General features: G+C 47.3%; 1 protein-coding gene across 1 annotated transcript in view; it reads left to right on the top strand.

Moving 5' to 3' along the window:
- The window catches only part of Tfcp2l1 (transcription factor CP2 like 1), a 56,254-nt gene that overhangs the window by 4,131 nt on the left and 29,698 nt on the right, over window positions 1-22,425 (top strand). The window contains exon 2 of the mRNA XM_006994895.4: window positions 341-492. Within this exon, the coding sequence (XP_006994957.1) occupies window positions 341-492 (152 nt within the window). The remainder of the gene's footprint in view (window positions 1-340; window positions 493-22,425) is intronic.

Raw genomic sequence — 22,425 nt, 5'->3', positions numbered from 1 at the left:
AAAAAAGGAGAAAAAAAAGAAAAGAAATAGCTTTCAAAGAGAAAAAGAAAGAAATAGCTGGTGGTTTCTGTTGCTTAGGTTTCGGGAAATAGAAGACAGTTTTACAATTTGCCTTCTCCAGGAGTTGAATGAATAGATCTCCTGAGGACCACTGGATGGGGCTAGGATCATGAAATAGTGATTGCATCTGAGATTTGGGCCATGTGGTAAGGAGGTAGGTCAGCGTGTCACACTGGACTCTGAAGTCATCTTTGGTACCATGGCCTGCATCCATCTCGCCCGACATTGTTCTGTGTTGCTGAGCTTCGCTTCTGATCTCACCACTTCCTGTGTTTTACAGGGATGTGCTGGCTCTGCCCATCTTCAAGCAGGAGGAACCACAGCTATCCCCTGAAAATGGGGCCCGCCTGCCGCCCCTACAGTACGTGCTGTGTGCCGCCACCTCTCCAGCTGTGAAGTTACATGAAGAGACCTTAACATACCTCAACCAAGGTAGAGGCCTCCATAAGGGTGCAACCTGGGTGGGTGGACAAGTGGGGTAGTTAGCAGACGGTGTCCAAGACCCTGTTGGCCTTCTTTAGCTGTGACATGGGACACTGGAAAGAGTACAGGCTTCGGGGTCAGCCACAGGTTTCGATCCTGTTGCTAAGCTGTGCTGTGTGGCTTCCCACACAGGACCACCAGGACTTCACTGGGTAAATGGAAATATTGCAAACTGAGCTGGGAGTAGTGATGTGAGCCTGGAGTCCTACTCCATGGGTAGAGGCAGCCTGAACAACAGAATGACACTCCTGGAAAGGAAGGAAGGAAGGAAGGAAGGTCAAGTACCGGTCATCTTGTAATAATCCTTCCTTACACAGCCTCCAAAAGTCAGGGATTGCTATTACTGTGGGGTGCTTTTGTTACACTTTGGTACCTGGTCTGCTGTCCTTTATGGAGTAACAGCTGGCCTGTATCCTCCTCAGCTCAGGGGTCTGGCTTCCACCCTGGCTGCCTTGGCCACCGTGGCTCTAACACGCTGACCTGCTGTTTCTTATTCTCAGAGCCTCAGTGATTTCTGGGTTTTGTTTTGTTTGAGGCAGGGTTTTTCTGTATAGTTTTGGTGCCTGTCCTGGAACTCATTCTGTAGACCAGGCTGGCCTTGAACTCGCAGAGATCCGCCTGGCTCTGCCTCCCGAGTGCTGGGATTAATGGTGTGTGCCACCAGCACCCAGCCCTCAGTGATTTCTTGTGGAAAATAAGAAAGTCTGATTTGGGGGTTTGTTTAAAAGGGTGAAGGTAAGTGACCTGCCTGGCGTGGTGCCAGTGTGCAACCCTTCCAGTTTTTGTTTCTTTGTTGTTTTTCCGAGTTGGAGTCTCGCTATGTAGTCCAGGTTAGTCTGGAACTCAAGATCCTCCTGCCTCAACCTCCTAAGAAGTGCTGAGACTGTGTCTTGTGGCTTGTGCTCTGTGTCTAGCTTTCAATACTCCTTTAAAAATTTTTCATTATGTTCATATATGTATGTATGTGTGTGATTACGTTATGTATCTATGTATGTGTGTGTGCTTACGTTTATGTATATCTGTGTGTGCATGTGCGCATGCACACTCGAGGTCTGAGGAGTTTGTTCTCTTTAACCATGTGGAACTCAGGTCATGGACTTGGCAGCAATCAGCCATCTCACCACCTCATGTTCCCATTTTTGAGAGTTTTGTTTGTCAGACACATGAACCAGTTACGTAGCTTACAGTTAGGAAGTACTGCCGAGCGGAGGAGTTGATCACAGAATAGAAATCGGGGCTGGTGAGGTGGCTCTTGGTAAAGGTACTGAGTTTGACTCCCCGAGGACCCACATGATAGAAGAGACCTGAGTTTTGCAAGTTGTCTGTGACCTCCACACATGTCGTGATATGTGTATGACTCACCCCCCTTACACTAAATAAATAAATAAATAATATAAAAAATGGGAACAAAAATTGTTCAGATGATTATTCTCAAAGATGCTTTGAGCAAGTGCTTACAGATAGGAAGCAGGAGCCCATGCTGGGGCTATAGTTCTGTGGTACAGCGTTGTTTAGTGTGCACACCATGGTTTGAGGTTCAGTCCCTGAGAAGTACATCCCTTCCCCAGGAAAAAAAAAAGAAAAGAAAGAAATACCTGTTGGTTTCTGTTGCTTAGGTTTCGGGAGGTAGAAGACAGTTTTATACTTTCCCTTCTCCAGGCGATGGATGAACAGATCTCCTGAGGGCCATTGGATGGGGCTAGGATCATGAAGTATAGTGGTTGCAGATGAGATTTGGGCCTGGTGGAGAGTTTCCCTGGTGCCTGTCCTGAGGACGGGACTATGGTTAGCACTGTCTCCTGGACTGCCTCAGAATGAACCTGGTTGCCATCGCCCAGTTCACTGGTTCCTCCTCTGTTGTGAGTCGGAATCTGGGAGGGGCAGTTGAGCCCTGGTAAAAAGCTGCCTCCATTCTGCAGAATTGCCTCTTGGATTTGACCTTGCCCGGGTCCATAGCTCACGATGAATGGAAGTGCCTGGGCTACCCCTGCATGGAATCTGCCCCCGAGGAAGGCAGGCTTCACCCCTGTAGGCTGGATGCTCTCCACTCCTTCTGTGGTGGCTGTTGGCCATTGATGGCAGGTGACAAGCCAGTTGGAAGCAGTCCCTTGTGTGTTTGCACAGTGGCTTCTGTCATTGTCCTTTCTTACTCGGTGAAGGTTAACTGCTGCCAACTTTCTCTTTGGGCAGTTTCTTTCCTCATCAGCCCTCCCACCCCACCCCCTCCCCGCCACCCCTTCTTGCTTAAGTTTGAGAGTGAAGGAATGAGGCCACTGAGCTGATGTGGGTCTTGTTTGGGGCCGTGTCCCATGTGAGCTGGTGGGTGAGCAGTGAACAGGGACATTGTGTGTTTGTCCCCTGCCCCCATTTTAAGGCCTCTCTTCGGTCGTGTTCATCCTGCCCCACCCTGTCATTTAGCGAAAGGTAGAAAGTGTTTGATGGCATACTAGGTCTTATTAACAAGTTTACAAGAGAACATCCTCTTCCCCGTCACAGATGTTAAAGGCCCCACCCCGTGGTTCCATCCGCCTGCCTGTGTTAGTTAACGGGGTGTAATTCCTTTGGATGCTCACAGATTCAGTTATTAATTCACAGCAATGGAAGCTGAGCCCAGGGCCCCTGCACAGCAGGCCGGTGCCTCCCGCGCTGAGCCACACTCCCTCCATCCCTGCCTGCTTTGCGTTATGTGCTCTTTGATGTTTTGAGACAGAGTGTCTCTGTTTCCCAGGTTTGTGGAGCTTCCTGTGCATCCAAGATTGACCTCTGTCTAACTCCATTTGACTCAGTTTTGCCAATGTATTGTCTTGACTGACTAGTAATGTACTGGATGTTCATCACAGAAAGTGTAGACTGTTTACAGGATCCAGCTGTTTAGAAGGGCTGGGACATGGCTCACTTGCCAGAGGGCTTGCCTAGCATGCAGGAAGCCCTGGGTTCGATCCCCAGTACCTCCTAAACCAAGTGTGGTGGCACACACTCACAATCCCAGGTCTCTGAGAGGCAGGAGTTATCAGAAGTTCAAGGTCATCCTCAGCTACATAGAGGGAGGATAGCCAGGGATGCTTGAGACCCTGTCTTTACAAAGAAAGGAAGGAAAGGAGAAAGGAAGCTCTCAGAATTATAATTTTAAAAATGAGTTATATGGGTTTGGTGTGGTAGTATATGAATTTAATCCCAGCACTCAGGAAGCAGAGAGACAGGGGGATTTCTGTGAGTTTGAGGCCAGCCTGGTCTACATGGTGAGTTCCAGGCCGGCCAAAGTTTCATAGAAACCCTGTCTTTAAAAAAGTTACTTTTTACTTTCTATGCTTTCATCCTCTCTGTAGTAACTACTATGTGACAATATCCATACAATGTGTGTAATATATTCATTGTTGCTAATTTGCATGTTTCTGCCAAATTAAAAAAGTATTCAGCTGAAACTTAAGAAAGTAACTGAAAAACAGAGCAAAAGGCAGAAAACTCAAAAATCAAATTTAAGTCTCCTCTAATATCGTGTGCGTGCGTGCGTGCGTGCGTGCGTGCGTGCGTGCGTGCGTGTTTAATACCATTTATTTAGTGTGGGGGAGCACTTCTTGCTACGGCACACTTGCAGAGGTCAGAGGACAACTTTGGGAAGTCGGTTTTCTCCACCCCCTGGGTCCTGGCCTTGGGAGTAGTCAGGCTTGGCAGCTAGTGCCCTTACCAGCTGAACTATCTTGCCAGCCTGGCCATTAATCTTCTATGTATTTTATACATGCATCTTTTAAAACTGGAATAATATAGTGTTGTACCATAAACTCTGTTACTCTGGCCAGTTTTGTTTGTTTGTTTGTTTTGTTTTCTTTTGTTCAAGATAGGGTTTCTCTGTGTAGTTTTGGTGTCCTGGATCTCGCTCTGTAGACCAGGCTGGCCTCAAACTCACAGAGCTTAGCCTGCCTCTCTCTGCCTCCCGAGTGCTGGGAGAAAGGTGTGTGCCACCACCGTCTGGCTCTGGCCAGTTTTATATTGTGAACAGTCATTTTTGTTGTTGTTGGAAATTAAACGCTGAAGGACAATGAGATGACTGAACAGGTAAGGACACTGGCCACCAAGACTGACAACCTGAGTTCAGTCCCCAGGACCCACATGGTGGAAGGAGAGAGCTGATTTTGGAAAGTTGTCCTCTGACCTCTACATATGTGCCATGGCATGGACATGTGCATACACACATACAAATAAATGTAATAATTTTTAAAAAATTAAACTGGGGATATAGTTCCGTGGTAGAGCACTTGTCCAGAAATTAAACGTTGGTAAACATCTTTGCATATACGGCTTGGTTATCCTTTAGTTATATACCTAACAAATAGAATTATGGCATTAAAATGTTACACATCTTGGCACAATGTCTCATTGCCAGTTTTCACATGAAATTTTATTTTTTTAATAAAAATCTTGGTGTAGTGTCTTAGTCACTGTTCTGTTGCTGTGAAGAGACACCATGAACAAGACAGCTCTTAATTATAAAAGAAAGCATTTCACTGGAGGCTTGCTTACAGCAATTTTATTATGTCCTTGGTAAATTTCTCTTGAAGTGTTGGTCCCATCCACTCGGAGAGACACCATTTAGGAACCATTTAGGGTCATATGTTTTTCTCCGACAGCCATTTGGCTGTATTTTGTGATAATTACACTTGTGTGTAGCATGTCAGATCTGAGGGTCCTGAGCATGCTAGGCAAGCACTCTACCACAGGACCAACACTCCCAGGCCAATGATTACATTTTATTATTACATCTATTTATTTGTTTGTTTGTGTGTGTGTGTGAGTGTCTGCAAACCAGGCAAACATGTGGAGATCAGCGGAGAGCTTGAGGGAGTTTTGTCCTTCAACTACATGGGTCAGGCTTGGCCATCTTGCCTGCCCATTGCTTGCTTGCTGATTGATTGATTGATTGATTTGCATTTTAAGCATTATGTTGGGTATCTTATGGTATATGAGCAATAATTACTCAGAAAATTTGTGTATCTTTTCTTCCTTTTGCTCTTAATTAACAATTAACAATACTATATGAGGTGTCTTTTCAGCATACCTCCCGTTCAAGTCCTTCACCAGGACTAACCTTGATTAGCTTGAGATCAGATAAGATTGGGTGCCTTCTGGGTTAATCTGTTTTACATCTGTAATCTCAGTTCCTGAGCACGTCATTCAAGACCTTTTTAGTCCATTGACAGGTTTTCTCTTCAATTATTTGTAGTGTGTTGGCCCTATGGTATTTATTGCTTTCTTTTTCTTGGTGGTACTGAGGATAGAAGCCGGGGCTTTGTGTGTGCTAGGTAAGTGCTTTATCTTTGAACTGTATCCCCAGTTCCTTACGGTTTTATCTGTGTGAAGCCCGTCCATCTCTTGTAGAGATGATGTGTTTAAAGTTCTCTGAGGACGGAGAGCTCCATATGTCTATCAAAGTCTTCTGCCCCGCTGGCCTCCGTTCCCTGGGCAGTGTCCGAGGAGTGCCCTGGCTGGCAGTAGGACTCCGGTCGTCATGTCATACCACACAGGGTGTCCTGGTCACCAAACCTGGTGGCCGGTTTTCGACGTGGGAAAATGGTTGGAAAATAAGTATATCTTTTGAGAAAAAGACTCGTAAGGGAGGGAACAGCTGCAGAAGAAGGCTTGCAAGTTCGCTGTTGGGGTCAAAGGTCCTTGTGGACACAGCTTTCCTGACCGTGGAGCCTGAGGGGAGGGAGGAGGAGGTGCAGAGGCTGTGGAGCAGAAGAACCCCAGGCGCTTCTCGCTTGGAGATAAGAGGCTTCTGTCTGAGTGCTTGCTGAGGAGAAAGCCTTGGTATTTGCCACCCAGACTACTAACTCTTCCTGGTTTTCTTTATCACATTTATTTATTTATTTATTTGTATGCTTCTGAGATAAGACAAGATGAGGTGCACTAACTGTGTGTGCACATGTGCACACGTATGGAGCACACCCAGAGGTCAGAGGACAGCCTGCCTGGGTTGGTTCTCTTGTGCCATGAGGGGTCCCAGGATTGAGTTCAGATCATCAGGCTTGGTGGCACGCGCAGTCTTGACACAGCCTCCAACCTTCAATCTAGTGATGAATTGTCACCGGAGCCTTGATGTCATTCACTCGGGAACTAAAGTCAATGGAGGTCGAAGGTTTTGAAGAGAGGAAGACTGAAGGATGACAAGAATGAATGGAGGGGCCGGCATGGCTGACGCTGCGTATTCCAGCAAGTCAAGGACCTCTCTCCTTCCCCTCCCCCTCCTTCCCGCCTCTCCTTCCCCCCTCTCCTTCCCATGACTTACTGTCAACTGGGCAAAGAAAATCCCTTAGGTAGGTAGGTGGCCCTGGGAAGAGTGAGCTGGAGATCGCAGAGCTTAAAGTCGGGCACCAGGCTCCAACAAGCCCATCTCTGCCGTTATTGTTTATAGAGAGGAAACGCGGGCTGGTGGGTTGGCTCAGCTGGCAAAGGTGTTTGCTGCTAAGCATGGCAGCCTGGCTTCGATCCCAGGACTCCTGAGAGTGAAACCAGTGGTGGAAAGAGAGACCCCTGCCAGTTGTCCTCTGACTGCCATAGAGTGCTCTGCGTACGCGTGCGTGCGTGCGTGTGCGTGTGCGTGTGTGTGTAAAATGAGCAGTACAGTGTACCTTGTTGTGCTACTGTGTCTGACACTTGAGAATTAGAGAACCTTTTTTTTTGAGACAGTCTTATATACCCCATGCTGGCCTCAAACTCATAGCTGAGGATGATCACACACGTCTGATCCTCCTGCCTCCACCTCCTAAGAGCTGGGATTACCTGAACAGGCTTATGCAGGACTGGGGATCTAGCCACACCACAGCCTTGGGCATAGCAAGTAAGCACCCTGTGGACCAAGCCATGTCCCCAGTACCTAAAACTATTTCTTTTTCATTTCTTTCCTTTCTTTTTTGGTTTATCGAGGCAGGGTTTCTCTGTGTAACAGTCCTGGCTGTCTTGGAACTCACAGAGATCACCTGCCTCTGACTCCCGAGTGCTGGGATTAAAGGCGTGCACCACCCCCCACCCCCCCCAACCCATTTCTAAATACCACTATTGAGTGGCAGAGCCTGCTAGGTGAGCAGGAAGCCTGTTCACCAGAGATGTACTTTCTATTCCATCTTCCCCATCTACGGCTGAGGATCAGGCTCAGAGCCTGAGTCTTGGTCCTGCCCTGATATTCTCTTCTAGGTTTACTCTAAAATAAATTGTTCTCATTTTTTTTTTCAGGTGATAGCCTGATAGGTGTCTTTAAATTCCCTACTCTCCTCACCTACCTGGTCAGGCAGGTGATGGAGCTATAGTGGGTCATGAAGAACTTTCTGGAAAGGGAAAAGTCATTTGTCAAGCCAGGTTTTATTTTGGGTAGTTTAGGCCTCCCAGGATCTGTGGGGAAAATCTCTCCAGGGAAAGAAGAAAGAAACACCCTCCCTTCAGGGAGGGAGTTTAGACGGTGGGTTAGGGCTGCATAGGACTGCACAGGTCCTGCCTCCTGCTTGTGAAATGGAGTTCAGCTTTTCCCCAGCCCCTGGGAAGTCCTTTAATCCCCGGGCTCCTGGCTGTCCTCTCCAGGACAACCGCCCTTGCGACTATTGCCTGGAGAATTAAGTGTCCCACAAATGTCTGGTTACATTTTTCCTTCTTCCAGGTCTCTCAGTGACTGGATTTAAAGAATGAAGTGGGGTTAACCCCTCTGCCTGCTCTCCTCCATAGCTGAGTTTTCTTTTTCAGATTAATATTTAGCCCAAAGTTCGGGAATATAAACACAGAAGACAAGTGTCCCTGAAGCACATTACTTCAAAACAAAACAAAACAAAATGCTTCCCCTCTCTTTTTTTTAATTTTAGAAGGAGTAAACACTCATTGTGACATGAGTGGCTGAGCAGAGAGACATGCCTGCTCTAGAAAATGTCCTGCAATTTCTGTTTTCTAGATTTTTTTTCTTGGTCTCGCATGGGCATATGTGTATGTGTTTGTTTTCGTTTTTAAGACAGAGTTTTAGTATGTAGCCCTGGCTGGCCTGAAACTTACTATGTAGACCAGGCTGGCCTCAAACTCTTAGAAATCCTCCTGCCTCAGGCTTCAGAGTGCTGAGATTAAAATCATGGGTCACCATGTCTGGATGACTGAATCACATATAAGTTTTTATGATATGAGCATTTTACTTTTTAACACACACACACACACACACACACACACACACACACACACCGCCCCCGAGACAGGATTTCTCTGTATAATTTTGGTTTCTCACCTGGATCTTGCTCTGTAGACCAGGTTGGCCTCGAACTCACAGAGATCCGCCTGGCTCTGTCTCGCAAGTGCTGGGACTAAAGTTGTGCGCCACCAACGCCCAGTTTTTTTCTGTTTTTTTTTTTTTTTTTTTTTTTTTTTTTTAAGACAAGGTTTCTCTGAATAAATAGTCCTGGTTGTCCTGGAACTTACTCTATAGACCAGACTGGCCTCAGAATCCTCGTGCCTCAGCCTCCTAAGTGCTGCGATTAAAGGCGTGTACCAGCACCGCCTGGCTTGAACTTTTTCCTTTCAAAGATAAACAAGGTAAACTGCTCCACCAAACATTCCTATTCCTATCCTAAGGCTACTTGTTGCACTGGAGGTGTGGTTCGGGGAGCATCTGCCTCCTATGCTCAATTGGAAAAAATTTGACAATCAAATCTGCTCACTTACTATGTGTATAGTGTATTTAAATCTCTGTTTAACCAGTTTATTTACTTTCTAGATTTTTTTTTTTTTTTTTTGGTTTTTCAAGACAGGGTTTCAGGGTTTCTCTGTGTGGTCCTCAGGGTGGAAACTGGGTCACCAGGGCTTGTTGGGAGGCCCTTCACCAGCAGCTGCTTTTGGAGACAGGGTCTCATGTAGTCCATTCTGGCCTTGAACCTGCTAGCAGCTGAACCTGTCGTTTACTCCGGGGCTTCCTGCCTCCCTCTCCACAAGCTGGGGGCCCAGGAGTGCACCACCATGCCCAGCTCTCTTCACCGGTGTAGATCTGTCCAGTTAACATCTTCAAACGCACTGTGGAGCCAGGGGTGATTTTGAACTCCTCCTCTTTTTGCCTCTCTCTCCTAAGTGCTGGGATTACACCAGGCACAGTTCTTATGGTGCTAGGGATCAAAGCTGGTGCAGTATGTATGCTAAGCAGGCACCCAGTCCCTCCTCCACATGCCTTCAACTTGAAAAAAATTCATTTGTGTGTATGTGTAAGTGGGTGGGTGCACACCTGGGTACAGGTGCCCACAGGGGCTATAAGAGGGAGTCAGAGGCCCTGGAGATGGAGTTATGGGTGTTTGTGAGCCACCTCATGTATAGAGATGATGGGAACTGAACTCTGGCCTTCTGGAAGAGCAGCAAGTGCTCTTAACCACTGAGTTATCTCTCCAGCCCAGCCCCTCTGCATATCTTAGCATGGCAAAGACCTTTGAGTAACCTGAGGGCCACTTCTTCCAACCCCCATCTAATTGATGAAAAAACTGAGGCCTGGAGGGGATAACACTTTTCAACCTACATAGCGGGGTCCTAACCATCTCTGAGTACAGTCCTGGTTCCCCTCTGCGGCTCAGGGGTGGCAGTCACATGGATTCTAGAATGTGTGGTTTCTTCCTCTGTGTTTGAGTCTCAGGACAGAAGGCTAGGGATCTGTTTTCACTATGCAGGCTGGAATAGAGTAGAGAAACTCTGGGTACACACAGGGGTCTGTTCTCTCCCTTGAAGAGGACTCTGCCTTGCTGGCTGAAGACCACTCTGCCCCTCAGAGAACCTGGGGTGTTCTTGACCTTCCATTCTCCAGCTCGTTACTGAGGATTCTGTGCATCCAGAATAGGAGGGAGAGATCAGGTGTTCTAGGATTCCAGAGTGCAAAAATTAGAACTCCCCACCCCAAGCACAGGACATTTATTATCCTTCCTTGCTCTCAAAATGTCTATGTACTAGCATCCCTACAGAAATACAGAGTCCTCTGGGTGTCTGCCACCAGGACAACTGATCAGGACCTGCACATTGCTGGTGATTATAATAAATGTATTCAGATTATAGATGCATGAGCTAGCTTTGGTACCTCAGCCATCCATTTCATAGGTGGGTAAACTGAGGCTTAGAGAGGTTGTATGAGTTGCCTCAGAACATGCAGTGGTACCCTTCCTCCAGATCTCTTTCCCTTTTTCTAGGGTCTCTTATAGTCTGGGCTAAGGGCTGGCCTTGAACTATTGACCCTCCCAAGTGCTGGAATTACAGGTATACAGGCCACATTCACTTTTATGAGCTTCTGGGGATTATAGGCATGTGCCACCACACCTGGCTTTTTTTTTTCTAAAGATTTATTTTTATTTTACACATAAGTGTTCTTCCCATGTCTTAGTCACTTTTCTATTGCTGTGAAGAGACACTATGACCAAGACAACTCTTATAAAAGAAAGCATTTCATTGGAGGCTTACTTATAGTTTTAGAGGGTTAGACCATTATTATCATGGCAAGAAGCAGGCAGGCATGATGCTGTAGCCGTAGCTGAGAACTTTACAACCTGATCCACAGAAGGGGGGCAGGGAGCGAGCCTGGAGAGGGCTTTTGAAACTTCAAAGCCCACCTCTAGTGACACACCTCCTCTGAAATCCTTCCCCAAAAGTTCTACTAACTGGGGACCTCATTCAAACATGAGCCTGCGGGGGCCGTTCTCATTCAGACCACCATACCCTAAATGTTTGTATGTGCACCACGTGTGTGCCTGGTGCTGGTGGAGGGCAGAAGAGGACATCGAATCCATTGGAACTAGAGTTAGAAATGGCTGTGAACTGCCTCGTAGGTAAAACCCAAATGTAGTTCTGTAAGAACAGCAAGTGCTCTTAAGCATTGAGCCATTTTTCTAGCCCTTGGTCTGTCTTTTAAGAGCATTCTTAGAAAACAGCTTTATTGGGATGTAATTTCTACAACATGCAAACCACCCATTTAAAGTGTACAATTTAGCCGGGTGTGGTGGCAAATCTCAGCTTGTCACTGAGTCCCAGAATGTCACTTTTCCATACAGCAGAGGCAGAGGTAGAGGCAGCAGGATTTCCATTCTAAGGCCAGCCTGGACTATACAGCAAGATTTACCTAAAAAAAGGCAGTTTAATGCTTTTTAGTGTATTCAGCTAAATACACCATCATCCTTTTGATTAATCAGAATGTTTTTGTCCTTGGCATCCATGAGCAGTAGTCTTCATCACCACAACCCTTCTAGAGCACAAATAGCTTACTGAATACATCAGTAAATGGACATCAAGTCCAGTAATCCACATCTTAGTGTTATTAAACGATGGTAAAGCACTAGCCACAGAAGCATGAGGACTTAGTTCAATCCCTCAGAACCCGCGCGGGGAGCAGGGTGCAGGGGCTGGATGTGATGGTGCACCCTTAACTCCAACACTGGAAGCAGAGGTAAGACGGTCCCTAGGGCTTGCGAGCAAATGAGCTCCAGGTTCAGTGAGAGACCCTGGCCAAAAAGAAAGAAAAAGGAAGATTGGTGGAAGAAACCCCGGACATTGAGTGCTGGCCTCCCATGGACATACATGGACACGGACATTCAATTTGCATATTAATGGTGTCCTGGATTGTTGGCCATCTGAGATGACTTCTTTACAGCTCAGCCATGATGACCACACATCAAAATCTTTACTCCTTGAAATCACAGAACCATTTTCTAATGTGCAAGCAATGTGTCCATATTTTATTTAATTGTTCTTTAATTGGCAGACAGTTGTTATAGCTCTGTGTGTGTGTGTGTGTGTGTGTGTGTGTGTGTGTGTGTGTGTGTATGTTTGTGTGTTTCTGGGGTCTTGTTCATAGTGAAACACTGTTCTGGCTCTGAGCTAAGTTCACCAGCCCTTGTGTTCGTGAACACGTGTGTATGTGTGTGTATGTATGCTTGTGTTTGTGTGTTTGTGAACACGTGTGTATGTGTGTGTATGTATGCTTGTGTTTGTGTGTTTGTGAACACGTGTGTATGTGTGTGTATGTATGCTTGTGTTTGTGTGTTTGTGAACACGTGTGTATGTGTGTGTATGTATGCTTGTGTTTGTGTGTTTGTGAACACGTGTGTATGTGTGTGTATGTATGCTTGTGTTTGTGTGTTTGTGAACACATGTGTATGTGTGTGTATGTATGCTTGTGTTTGTGTGTTTGTGAACACGTGTGTATGTGTGTGTATGTATGCTTGTGTTTGTGTGTTTGTGAACACGTGTGTATGTGTGTGTATGTATGTTTGTGTGTTTGTGAACACGTGTGTATGTGTGTGTATGTATGTTTGTGTTTGTGTGTTTGTGAACACGTGTGTATGTGTGTGTATGTATGCTTGTGTTTGTGTGTTTGTGAACACGTATGTATGTGTGTGTATGTATGCTTGGGGGGGTGGGCAGAGGACAGCCTTAGGAGTCATTGTTCCTTGAGTGTTAAATACCTTAATATTTTAAAAACCACATTTATTTATTTACTTACATTAACTTATTTATTGTGTGTGTACATGCCATGGTGTTTGTTTATGTGGCAGTCAGAGGACCCTGGGCAGGAACTGAGTCTCCCCCTCTATCTTGTGGATTGTGGAGATCCCCACCTCTGCCTCCTGAGTGCTGGGATTAAAGGTGTGTGACACCACAGCTCAGTTTAATCTTTACAGTAGTATGACTGTGGTTTTGTGTGTATAGAAGGCATAATGATCATGTGAGGGGATTAACATTCCCATCTCTGAATATCAATCACTGGTGTGTGTGTGTGTGTGTGTGTGTAGCCTTTGAACTCCCTCTTATTCATTTATTATTTCTTGAGATAGGATCTCCCTGTGTAGCTCAGGCTGGCCTCAACCCTTTGTGGATCCTCGGCTTCCCAATTGTTGGATTATGAGACTCCAATAAAGCGTTCTGAACTGTAGTTACCTCGTCATGCTGTAGAACACTCTAATGTGTTTTAGCGCCCAGTGCTCAACTCTCCAGCCTCCCTCCTCCCTCTGGAAGATTTTTTGTGGGAAATGGTAGTGCTAGGGACGGAACACAGCTCTGAACTTTTTGTTTGTTTTTGTTTTACGAGGCAGGGTATCTCTGAGTGGCCCTGGCTGTCCTAGAACTTGCTCTGTAGACCAGGCTGGCCTCGAACTCACACAGATCCACCTGTCTATGCCTTCTGAGTGCTGGGATCAAAGGCGTGCGCCACCACCGCCCCGCTGGCTTTGCAAACGTTAAGCACATCTTCTACCACTGGTCTCCCAGCCTCCTGAGGTTTTCTGTGTGTGTTTGTGTGTTGTGTATATGTGCACGCGGAGGCCAGAGGATAACTGTAGATGCCTTTCCTTCAAGTATCTTCCACTCACTTTTCGACTTGGGGTCTGTTTCGACTTAGAGTCTAGTACTGACCCCGGAACCACACAGTCAGCTAGGCTGGCTAGCTGGTAAGCATCAAAAATTCTGTCTTGTTTTGTGATTTTAGTCTCTTTGTATATCCCTGGAACTCACACATATCTGTCTGCGTCAGGCTCCTTACTGCTGAGTTTAAAGGTGTGCATTAACTACCAGATCCAGCCTGCATGGCTTTTTTTTTTTTTAACCAAAACAAAACATTGGTTCCAGGAGTCAAACTCAGGCCCTTGTACTTGCATAGCAAGTGCTTTATTCACTGAGCCATCTCCTGAGCCCCTCAGTTTTGCACGATGACATTTATTTAGAGTTTGCACATCTGGACTGAGAGTTGTGGAAGCGACCGGCACCTTGGCAGGGCTAGTGAATTAAGTGAATTAAGACAGTCGGTATGTGTAGGGTTCCTGTTCAGTGAGTGGAGTTATACATCCCCCTGTGCAGCAGATAAATACCTGAGCTAACAAGTACTCAGGCTATGCTGGCAGCGCGACCCTTTCTGCCTGTTGTGGAGTAAATAGTTACTGCTGTAGTTGTCTGATAATGCTTTCCTATTTATTTCCTTCTTCCTACACTTGTATTAGAAATGCTTCTGTAAGGAGTTCTCTCAGGCTGGAGAGATAAGATAGCTCAGCCAGTAAGAAGCTTGTCAAGCAAGCAAGGGGACCCAAGTTCAATCCCCAACACCCCAGGGAGAAAAAAAAGTCCAGGTGTGGTAGTGCAGACTTTCAGTCCCCGTGTTCGGGCGATAAAGACAAGTGAATCCTTAGAGCTCACTGGCCAGCCGGCCCCCCAAATCTGTGAGCTCCAGGTTTAATGAGAGAGCCTGTCTCAAAAAAATACCGTGGAGGACGATAAAGGACAGCACCTGACGTTGACCTCTGGCCTCCACACACAAAAGGAAAAAATAAAAACCTAAAAAAGAATTTCCAGTGTTGGTAAGAAGGCTCAGCAGGTAAAAGTGCTTGCCTCCAAGCTGATGACCTGAGTTCGGTTCCTGGGATCCATCCACACGGTGAAAGCGAAGAGCTCACTCCCCGTGGTTGTGCCCCGACGCCATGTATACATTCTTTTGCCCCATAAATACATGTATTTAATAAAGAATCTTAAAAGAGAATTTGCTTTGCTGTTCTTTTCTTTTCCTGTTCTTCCTGCCCTGGTCTAACCTCCTGGCACGTTGACAGGTTAACAGATGAGTACTTTGGTACATAGTTCAGTGCTCAGGCTGTCCTGCCGATGCTGTAGGGACTCCCTCTGCCTGGCTCTGTCTCTTGTGCCTTGAGCAGTTCCTCACTTTTTGCACTGTAAGATGCTTCATGTTCTTCCGGTGTTTGCCCTGCCCCAGCCCCGGCAGCAGCCCCTTCTCTGAGAAGTGTCCAGGTCACGGTTCTCTTGGAAGGGTGGACATACCCACACATATCTATCTTACATATTCTGACTGGGGGCCTACTGTGTGTCAGGCATGGTCCCTCATCCACGACACTCAGCAGGAAGGAGGTTAAGGCCTTCCAAGGGCACAGAGGTCATGGACCTTCTGGGTCAGGACTTGGGTCCTTGGACAGAAAGGCCTTTGTCCTGCAGTGTGCTGGCTCCTTGATTGAGTGCCCTCGACCACAGTCTCAGGTGCTTGCATAGTACCATACACATTGGGGCGACAAGACAGATTACCCACGCTGGGCTGCATGGCCACCTCACTGTGTTTTCCTCCTCTGTCATTCTTACAGGACTCTTGGCACAGTGCCCTCCTTTCTCTGGGGTGATAATGGCCTCTTATATATTTTACGTGGCATTCATCACCCGAACCGGCAACTGTTGGAAAGTAAACAACCTGTAAATCTTGGCTGGCCCGGGCAGTTGCCTTCTGTTCTTGGGAACATGGTGATCTGGGCAGAAGGCCCTGCTCTGGGTTCTGCCCACTGGGTAGAACTACTCTGGTTTGTATGCTGTTCTTGCAAAGGCACCTGGTGGGTTCTGCCCATTGGAGGCCAGCTGGGATAGGCTGCCCTGTGCAGCACCGTGTACGCAGGAGCTGGGTTCTGGGGGACAGTTGGCTGCCTGATGGAGTCCGAGTCCTGAGGATGGGTCCCTGCTGGGTCACTTGGGTTAGAGGGTGGTGCTGCTGCAGGAGAGTTATTTGTGCAGTTTGGAGTGGCTAGCACAGGGGTGGGGCAGGGAGGGAAAAGTGCTTCCCTTCCCTTGCTGTTGTGTTGTGGTCATGGGGAGTGCTCATCAGAAGTGCTGCAGACAATATTTTTGCAGGTATCAAAGAAAGAGACACAGGGAGGCTGAAAACTTGCCTTTGGAAGCTGGGGAAATGGCTGAATGGCTAGAACACTGGGCCAGCATGAGGACCAGAGTTCAGATCCCCATTGCACACGTAAAATGATGGGTGTGACCGCACCTGTACCAGTAACCCCAGTGCTATAAGGGGTGGAGACAGGAGGATAGCCGGGGTTTTCTGGCTGCCAGCCCAGCTCCAGATGAGACACTGTATCAAGGGAATAGGACAGAGTGATAGAGCAGGACAACCAGTGTCCTTTGTGGCCTCTGTGTGGTGCTCAGGAACCTGTACACATATGCATGTGCAGCACATACACACTTAACTCTTTCTCTTGCACACACACACACACACACACACACACAACTTCACAACTTGCCAGTGAGACTAGGGGTATATCTCAGTGGTAGATTGCTTGCCTAACACAGATGAGGACTCTGTTTGGTTCTATCACAGAAAAAAAAAATCAAAACCCAAACCAGAGATTCCTTGGTCACCCAGACCAAACCTGGGAGGGTCTGGATTCAACCCCAGGGCATCTGCCCTGATCCTGTCTCCTTTTCCCCTTCGTGCTCCGGTCTAGGCTGCAGGCTGCTGCATCTTTGCCACTGACCCACAATACCCCACGGTCACGGGTGTGTTAGCATCCCCTGGACCTCCTGTCGCCCTGCACCATGGGCCCTTCACTTTTCTAGACAGGATCCCAGGCTGACTTAGTGCAATGGAGTCTAAAGTGAACCCCGGTCCCCTTGCCTCTCTTGACTTCTGGGATTACGGGTGTGCACCTTTACACCCCGTTAGTTCACTGCTGAGTAGCAAACCCAGGGCCTCGCGCACACTGGATGAGTGTGAGTGCTTGACTGCCTGAGCTGCATCTCCTGCTCTGGCACGGTGGAGTCTCGCTGCCTGGGCCACAGCCTCCTCCCGTCTGCTTGATGTGCCTTGCACATGTTCTGTGCCTCTTATGGTTCCCCTTCCTCAAATGCCCACCTGTCTGATGAGCCTTGGGCACCAACTAGACTCTGAAAGAAGAAATAGCAACCACTGTTGCCCAGAGAATCGACTGTGGCCTGGAACAGCTCGAGGCAACTTGCCAGTCTTCTTGGTTTGTGTTTCTTCAGATTCTTCATAATATGCTCCCATCTTGTATGTTCTTAACAGTTTTCTTAAGGCATTTGAATGGAATTTTATTGTTTTATTTTTGGTGTGTGTATATTTGTATGTGTCCGGGTGTATGTATACACTGGTGACAGATGGAGGTTAGAAGACAGCTTGTGTGAGTCTGTCTGTCTGTATTTATCTGCCTCTGCATCTATAATAGGTAGATAAGTGTGTATGTTTGCATATGTGTACATGGTATGCATGTGTATGCATGTTTGGATGTGTGGGAGTACATGTGAACATATATGCCTGCTGTGGAGGTCCAAGGCTGCTGACGTCAAGTGTCTTGCTTGAATCATTTCAGAGTTCATTGCACACAACATAACCCTTTATTCCCATTTACCATATGTTTCTTGAAAACAAAGATTTTTTTTTAACTTATTATGTGTGTGTATACATGTGCAGGTTGGCCAACAATCCATGGAGGTTGGTTCTGTCTTTCTACCATGTGGGTCCCAAACTTGAGCTCAGGTGTTCAGGGTTAGTGGCAGACATCTTTACCAGCTGACCCATCCTGATGCCTGCAAGGACATCATTTTATATTCCCGAACTGAGCAAGGTTAGCAATAGCAGCACCTGGACAGTGTTGATAAGGCTCTGGCATGGTGGTGCCCACCTTTAATTAAGTACAGCACTCAGGAGGCGGAGACAGTGGATCTTTGTGAGCTAGAGGCCAGCCAGGGCTGCACAGTGTGACCCTGCCCTGCCGATGCCCGCTTTTTTTTTTTTTTTTTTTTTAATGTGCTGGAAATCAAACCCAGGGTCTTGAGCATGCTAGGTGAGTGCTCCTTCACAGGACCAAATTCCAGCCCTAGACAGCATCATTTGTAACAGGTTTCTGGCCTGATTGAAGCTCCCTCGAGGATGAGGCCTTGCATTCAGTCTCTCCCATCAGCTGTTTAGCCGGCACCTGCCTGCCTTGTTTCTGAAGGATGCAGGCCAGGTGACTGTATACTGTTACTCCATCTAAGTTCACCTCCTCTGTGCCCAGATGATGCCAGCTTGGACCCTAAGTGAGTGTGTGTGCCTTGTTCTCTGCTTGTGTATTACAGTTTCCCGGGAACACAGTGGTGGACATTTCAGTGTGTGTCCAGGGTTTAGCTGTCAGTAATGCTGCTTGATACAGTCTTGTGCTAGTTTTTTTCATTTGTGTTTTTTTTGTTTGTGTGTATGTGTGTGTCTATGTGTTTGCATGTGTGTGTATATGGGCATGTGTTTGCACACATGTGTGTATTGTGTGTGTGTGTGTGTGTATTTATAGATTTCGAGCGCAGACTGACATCCAGTACCTTTTTTTTACCATGCTCCACCTTACATATTGAAGTAGGGTCTCTTGCTGAACCCTGAGTTTGAGGCTTGGTTTTTACGCTAACCAGCTTGCTCCAGGGTCTCCACTTCTCACATGCTGAGATATGGACGGGCTTCTGTGCTCACCTGGCTTTTATTTTATTTTTTTTATTTTATTTATTTATTTTCTTGGTTTATTTATTTACTTTTTTTTGAGACAGTGTTTCTCTGTGTAGTTTTGGTGCTGTCCTGGAACTCGCTCTGTAGACCAGGCTGGCCTTGAACTCACAGAGATCCGCCTGGCTCTGCCTCCCGAGTGCAGGGATTGAAGGCATGCGCCACCACCGCCCAGCCTCACCTGGCTCTTATATGAGCAAGCCCTTTACCTGCTGATCTAGCTCACTAGCCCTGTGCAAATGTTTTTAAGCACCAACCAGTGTGCGCCCTGTAAACTAGTGTCCTGGTGGTGGGGTATCTGAGGCCATTAGTTACATGTCTTGTTGCTGTGACAAAATGCCCCATAAAAGCAGCTCACAGAAAGGAAGGGTTGTTTGGGCTCACAGTCCATCCTGGCAGGGAAGACATGGTGGGTGGTGGGAGTGTGAGGCAGCTGAGCATGCCGCCAGGAGACAGGACAGATGATGTGGGGCTCAGCTCACCCTGTCCCTTGTATTGACCCCTGCCCATGGAATGGTACTGTCCACATTAGGATAGGTTTCCCTGCCTCAGTTAGCCTAACCTAGAAAGTTCCTCACAGATGTGCCCAAAGATTTGTCTCTTGGGTGATTCTAGATCCTGTCAAGTTAACAATCAGTCTTCACCATCACATGAGGGTTGTCAAAATGTCAGCTAGAATGTATGGCCAATCTTCCTCCAGCATGGTAGAAGATCCAGATAATGACCTGTTCCTCCTGTCTGTGTCTTGTGGGACATTAGCAGTCCGCTGTGTTTGATAACCCGATGCGAACCAGACTGTTATTTTTACTTTGCATCTTTTAATCATTCATGGGGTAAGGAAGATTCCATGCTTGTCTTGGTTCCCCAGCTCCAGCTCTTATTTGCATTAGGGGGTTATGGTGGAATTGACTATGAACAAGAAACTTGGAAGGATGTGGGAGTATATGAAAATCCACATTGCGGGCCAGCAGGGTGTCTCAGCAGATACAGGCTCTTGTCATCGTGCCTGATGACCTGAGTTCAATCCCAGAGCCTACCCCCGCAGGTTACCCTCTGACCGCCACCAGGACGTCTGTAAATCTTTTTGTTGAAACTCAGCTGTGCCTTTCCTGGCCTGCACATCCCTCGGAGCCGCTTCCTTATTCTAACGGCAGGGGCCTAGCCACTATGACTCGCTGGTCCTGATCATAGTTGGTACCTGAGGAACTTTGATGCTGCCAGGGACGTGTGATAGCAGTGGTTCTCAACCCTCCTCATGCTGTGACAGTTCCTCATGCTGTGACAGTTCCTCATGCTGTGGTGACCCCAACCATAAAACTACTTTCGTTGCTACTTCATAACTGCCATTTTGCTACTGCTGTGAATTGTAATGTAAATATCTGTGTCTTCTGATGGTCTTAGGCGCCCCCTGTGACAGGGTCATTTGACCCGCAAGGGGCTGCGTGTGACCTGCAGGTGGAGAAGAATTGCTGACTTAAGGAAAGAAGAAAATAAGATTTATGTCTGTCTGTCTGTCTGTCTGTCTCTGTGTGTGTGTGTGTGTTTCACTACCTCTTCCGCCCCCTGTCCTCATGGGTCAAGTGAGGAAGGGTAAGGGGGCTAGGTGGCCCAGGCCCCTTTGGGCATGTTCCAAGCCATCCCTCTGAGGTAGAGGTGAAGTTGAACTGAACTTAAACTACTTCAGGGAGTCCCCACCCCTCTGAGAGCGACAGTACTGTTCAGAGCTCTAAGACTGAAGAAGGAAGGGGTCACGGGGGGGGGGGGGGGGGGGGGGGGCTCAGCCCCCACTGTCAGTGGGTGTGAACCCTGCCTCAGTTCCTGCCACTCCCAGGTCACCTTGGCTCCCTGGGTTGGGCTGGGAGCCACCTGCCAAGGGCTAGTTTACATCACAAAGGGACCTGGGGCTCTTTCCCTGCTCTCCTTGGCCGACCTTTAACAACTGCGAGAAGAAGACTGGGCTGGGTCTTCCCAGGGAATTTCCTTGAAGCTGTTTGCTGCTGTCACCTGCCTGTCTGTTTTTTCTTTTCTTTCTACTTCCTCCTGCCAGGCTAGGACCCTCAGACCTCCCAGCACCAGATTCCCTGATGGGCACACTGTCACCTGCCCAACACTCTGCACCAGTTAAATGTCAGTATTACCCCCATTTCAGAATGCAGAGACCAGGATGGGGAGGTAGGCTCCTAAGAGATCCCACAAGAACAATTGTTTTCCCATTATTATTATTATTTTTTTATGGTTTATGATTGTGGGTGGTGTTTTTTTGTTTGTTGGTTGGTTGAGTTTTTTGTTTTGTTTTGTCTTTTTGAGATAGAGTTTTCCTGTGTAGCCCTGGCTGTCCTGGAGCTCACTCTGTAGACCAGGCTGGCCTCAAGCTCAGAGATTCACCTACCTCTGCCTCCCAGAGTGCTGGGACTAAAGGTGTGCGCCTCCACCACCTGGCGATTATGATTTCTTCTGTGAAGATGTAATATGTACTTTAAAATACATATTGATTCTAGTTTAAAGTGATAGGTGGCTGGGGGTGTAATTTGGTTGGTTGAGTGTTCACCTAACATGAACAAAGCCTGGCATTTGACCCCAGTGTCCCATAACCCCATAAATTGAGGATAATGGTATGTCTATAATCTGTAATGTCAATACTCTGGAGGCGGAGGCAGGAAGATCAGAAGTTCAAGGTCATTCTCAGTTATCTGGGAACCCTATTTCAGAAACAAGCAAAACAACATAAGAACTCCTGTTTCATTTGAAATTAAAATTTCCATTTCCTGTAAGCACTCTTTTTTTCTCCTCCATTCTTAAATAATTGCTTACATGTTAGAAAAGATCTTAACTTGGCAGAAGGATGTTGTAAGATGCTTGGTGTAGCCTTGAGCACATGCCTTCCAGACAGGATCAGTTGAAAGAGAATCACACACAGCTGCCTGGCCCTGTCACACACTAGGTGTTTGAGCTTGTCCTGGGAACCTCTGGGCCTGTACTTCTATCCAGTGGGACTCCTGATCCAGAGTGCTGCCATTGGCTAGTCGAGAGGCCTTGGCAAATCAAGATCCCGGTCGTCTCTGCCGCCAGCATGGCCCCCATGAGTGAGTGAGGCTGGTGCTTATCGCTGTCCAGCGGAAATCTCATCCCTGCTGCACTTTCGCTTGGAGTTTCAGTCATATGCATTCCTTCCCTTGACCATGGACACCCTGCCTCTTCTTCAGAGTCCTCTCCCGTGCTACCTCCATGCTCCAGCCTCGCTTCTCGTACCATCCATAATCAGGATGAGTGGACCTGGCCATCCCATCTCCTTGTCCCTGAAGGAATTATTCAAATGCTGCTTCATCCTGTCCCTTTCCCTGCACTGTTTGATGTACCTGGAAAATGAAAAACCTTTCAGGGCAGGAGTGTGTTAAACACTTTGCAAAACCCCGTAGCTGTAACAGAAGAGCATTGTGAAGAATTTGACATGGGGGCTGGGGAAGTAGCTCAGTTGGTAAGATGTTTGCTGTGCATGGGGATTTGCGTGAGACCCCTAGAACCCACATGAAAAGCTGGACATCACGGGGCTGGAAAGATGACTGGGGTTATGAGCACCTGGTACTACTTCTGAG

The sequence above is a fragment of the Peromyscus maniculatus genome, chromosome 11, assembly GCF_049852395.1.
Source record: "Peromyscus maniculatus bairdii isolate BWxNUB_F1_BW_parent chromosome 11, HU_Pman_BW_mat_3.1, whole genome shotgun sequence".
Classification (NCBI taxonomy): Eukaryota; Metazoa; Chordata; class Mammalia; order Rodentia; family Cricetidae; genus Peromyscus; species Peromyscus maniculatus.
The sequence above is the reverse complement of the archived record's forward strand: the minus strand, read 5'-3'. Positions and strand labels throughout refer to the sequence as shown.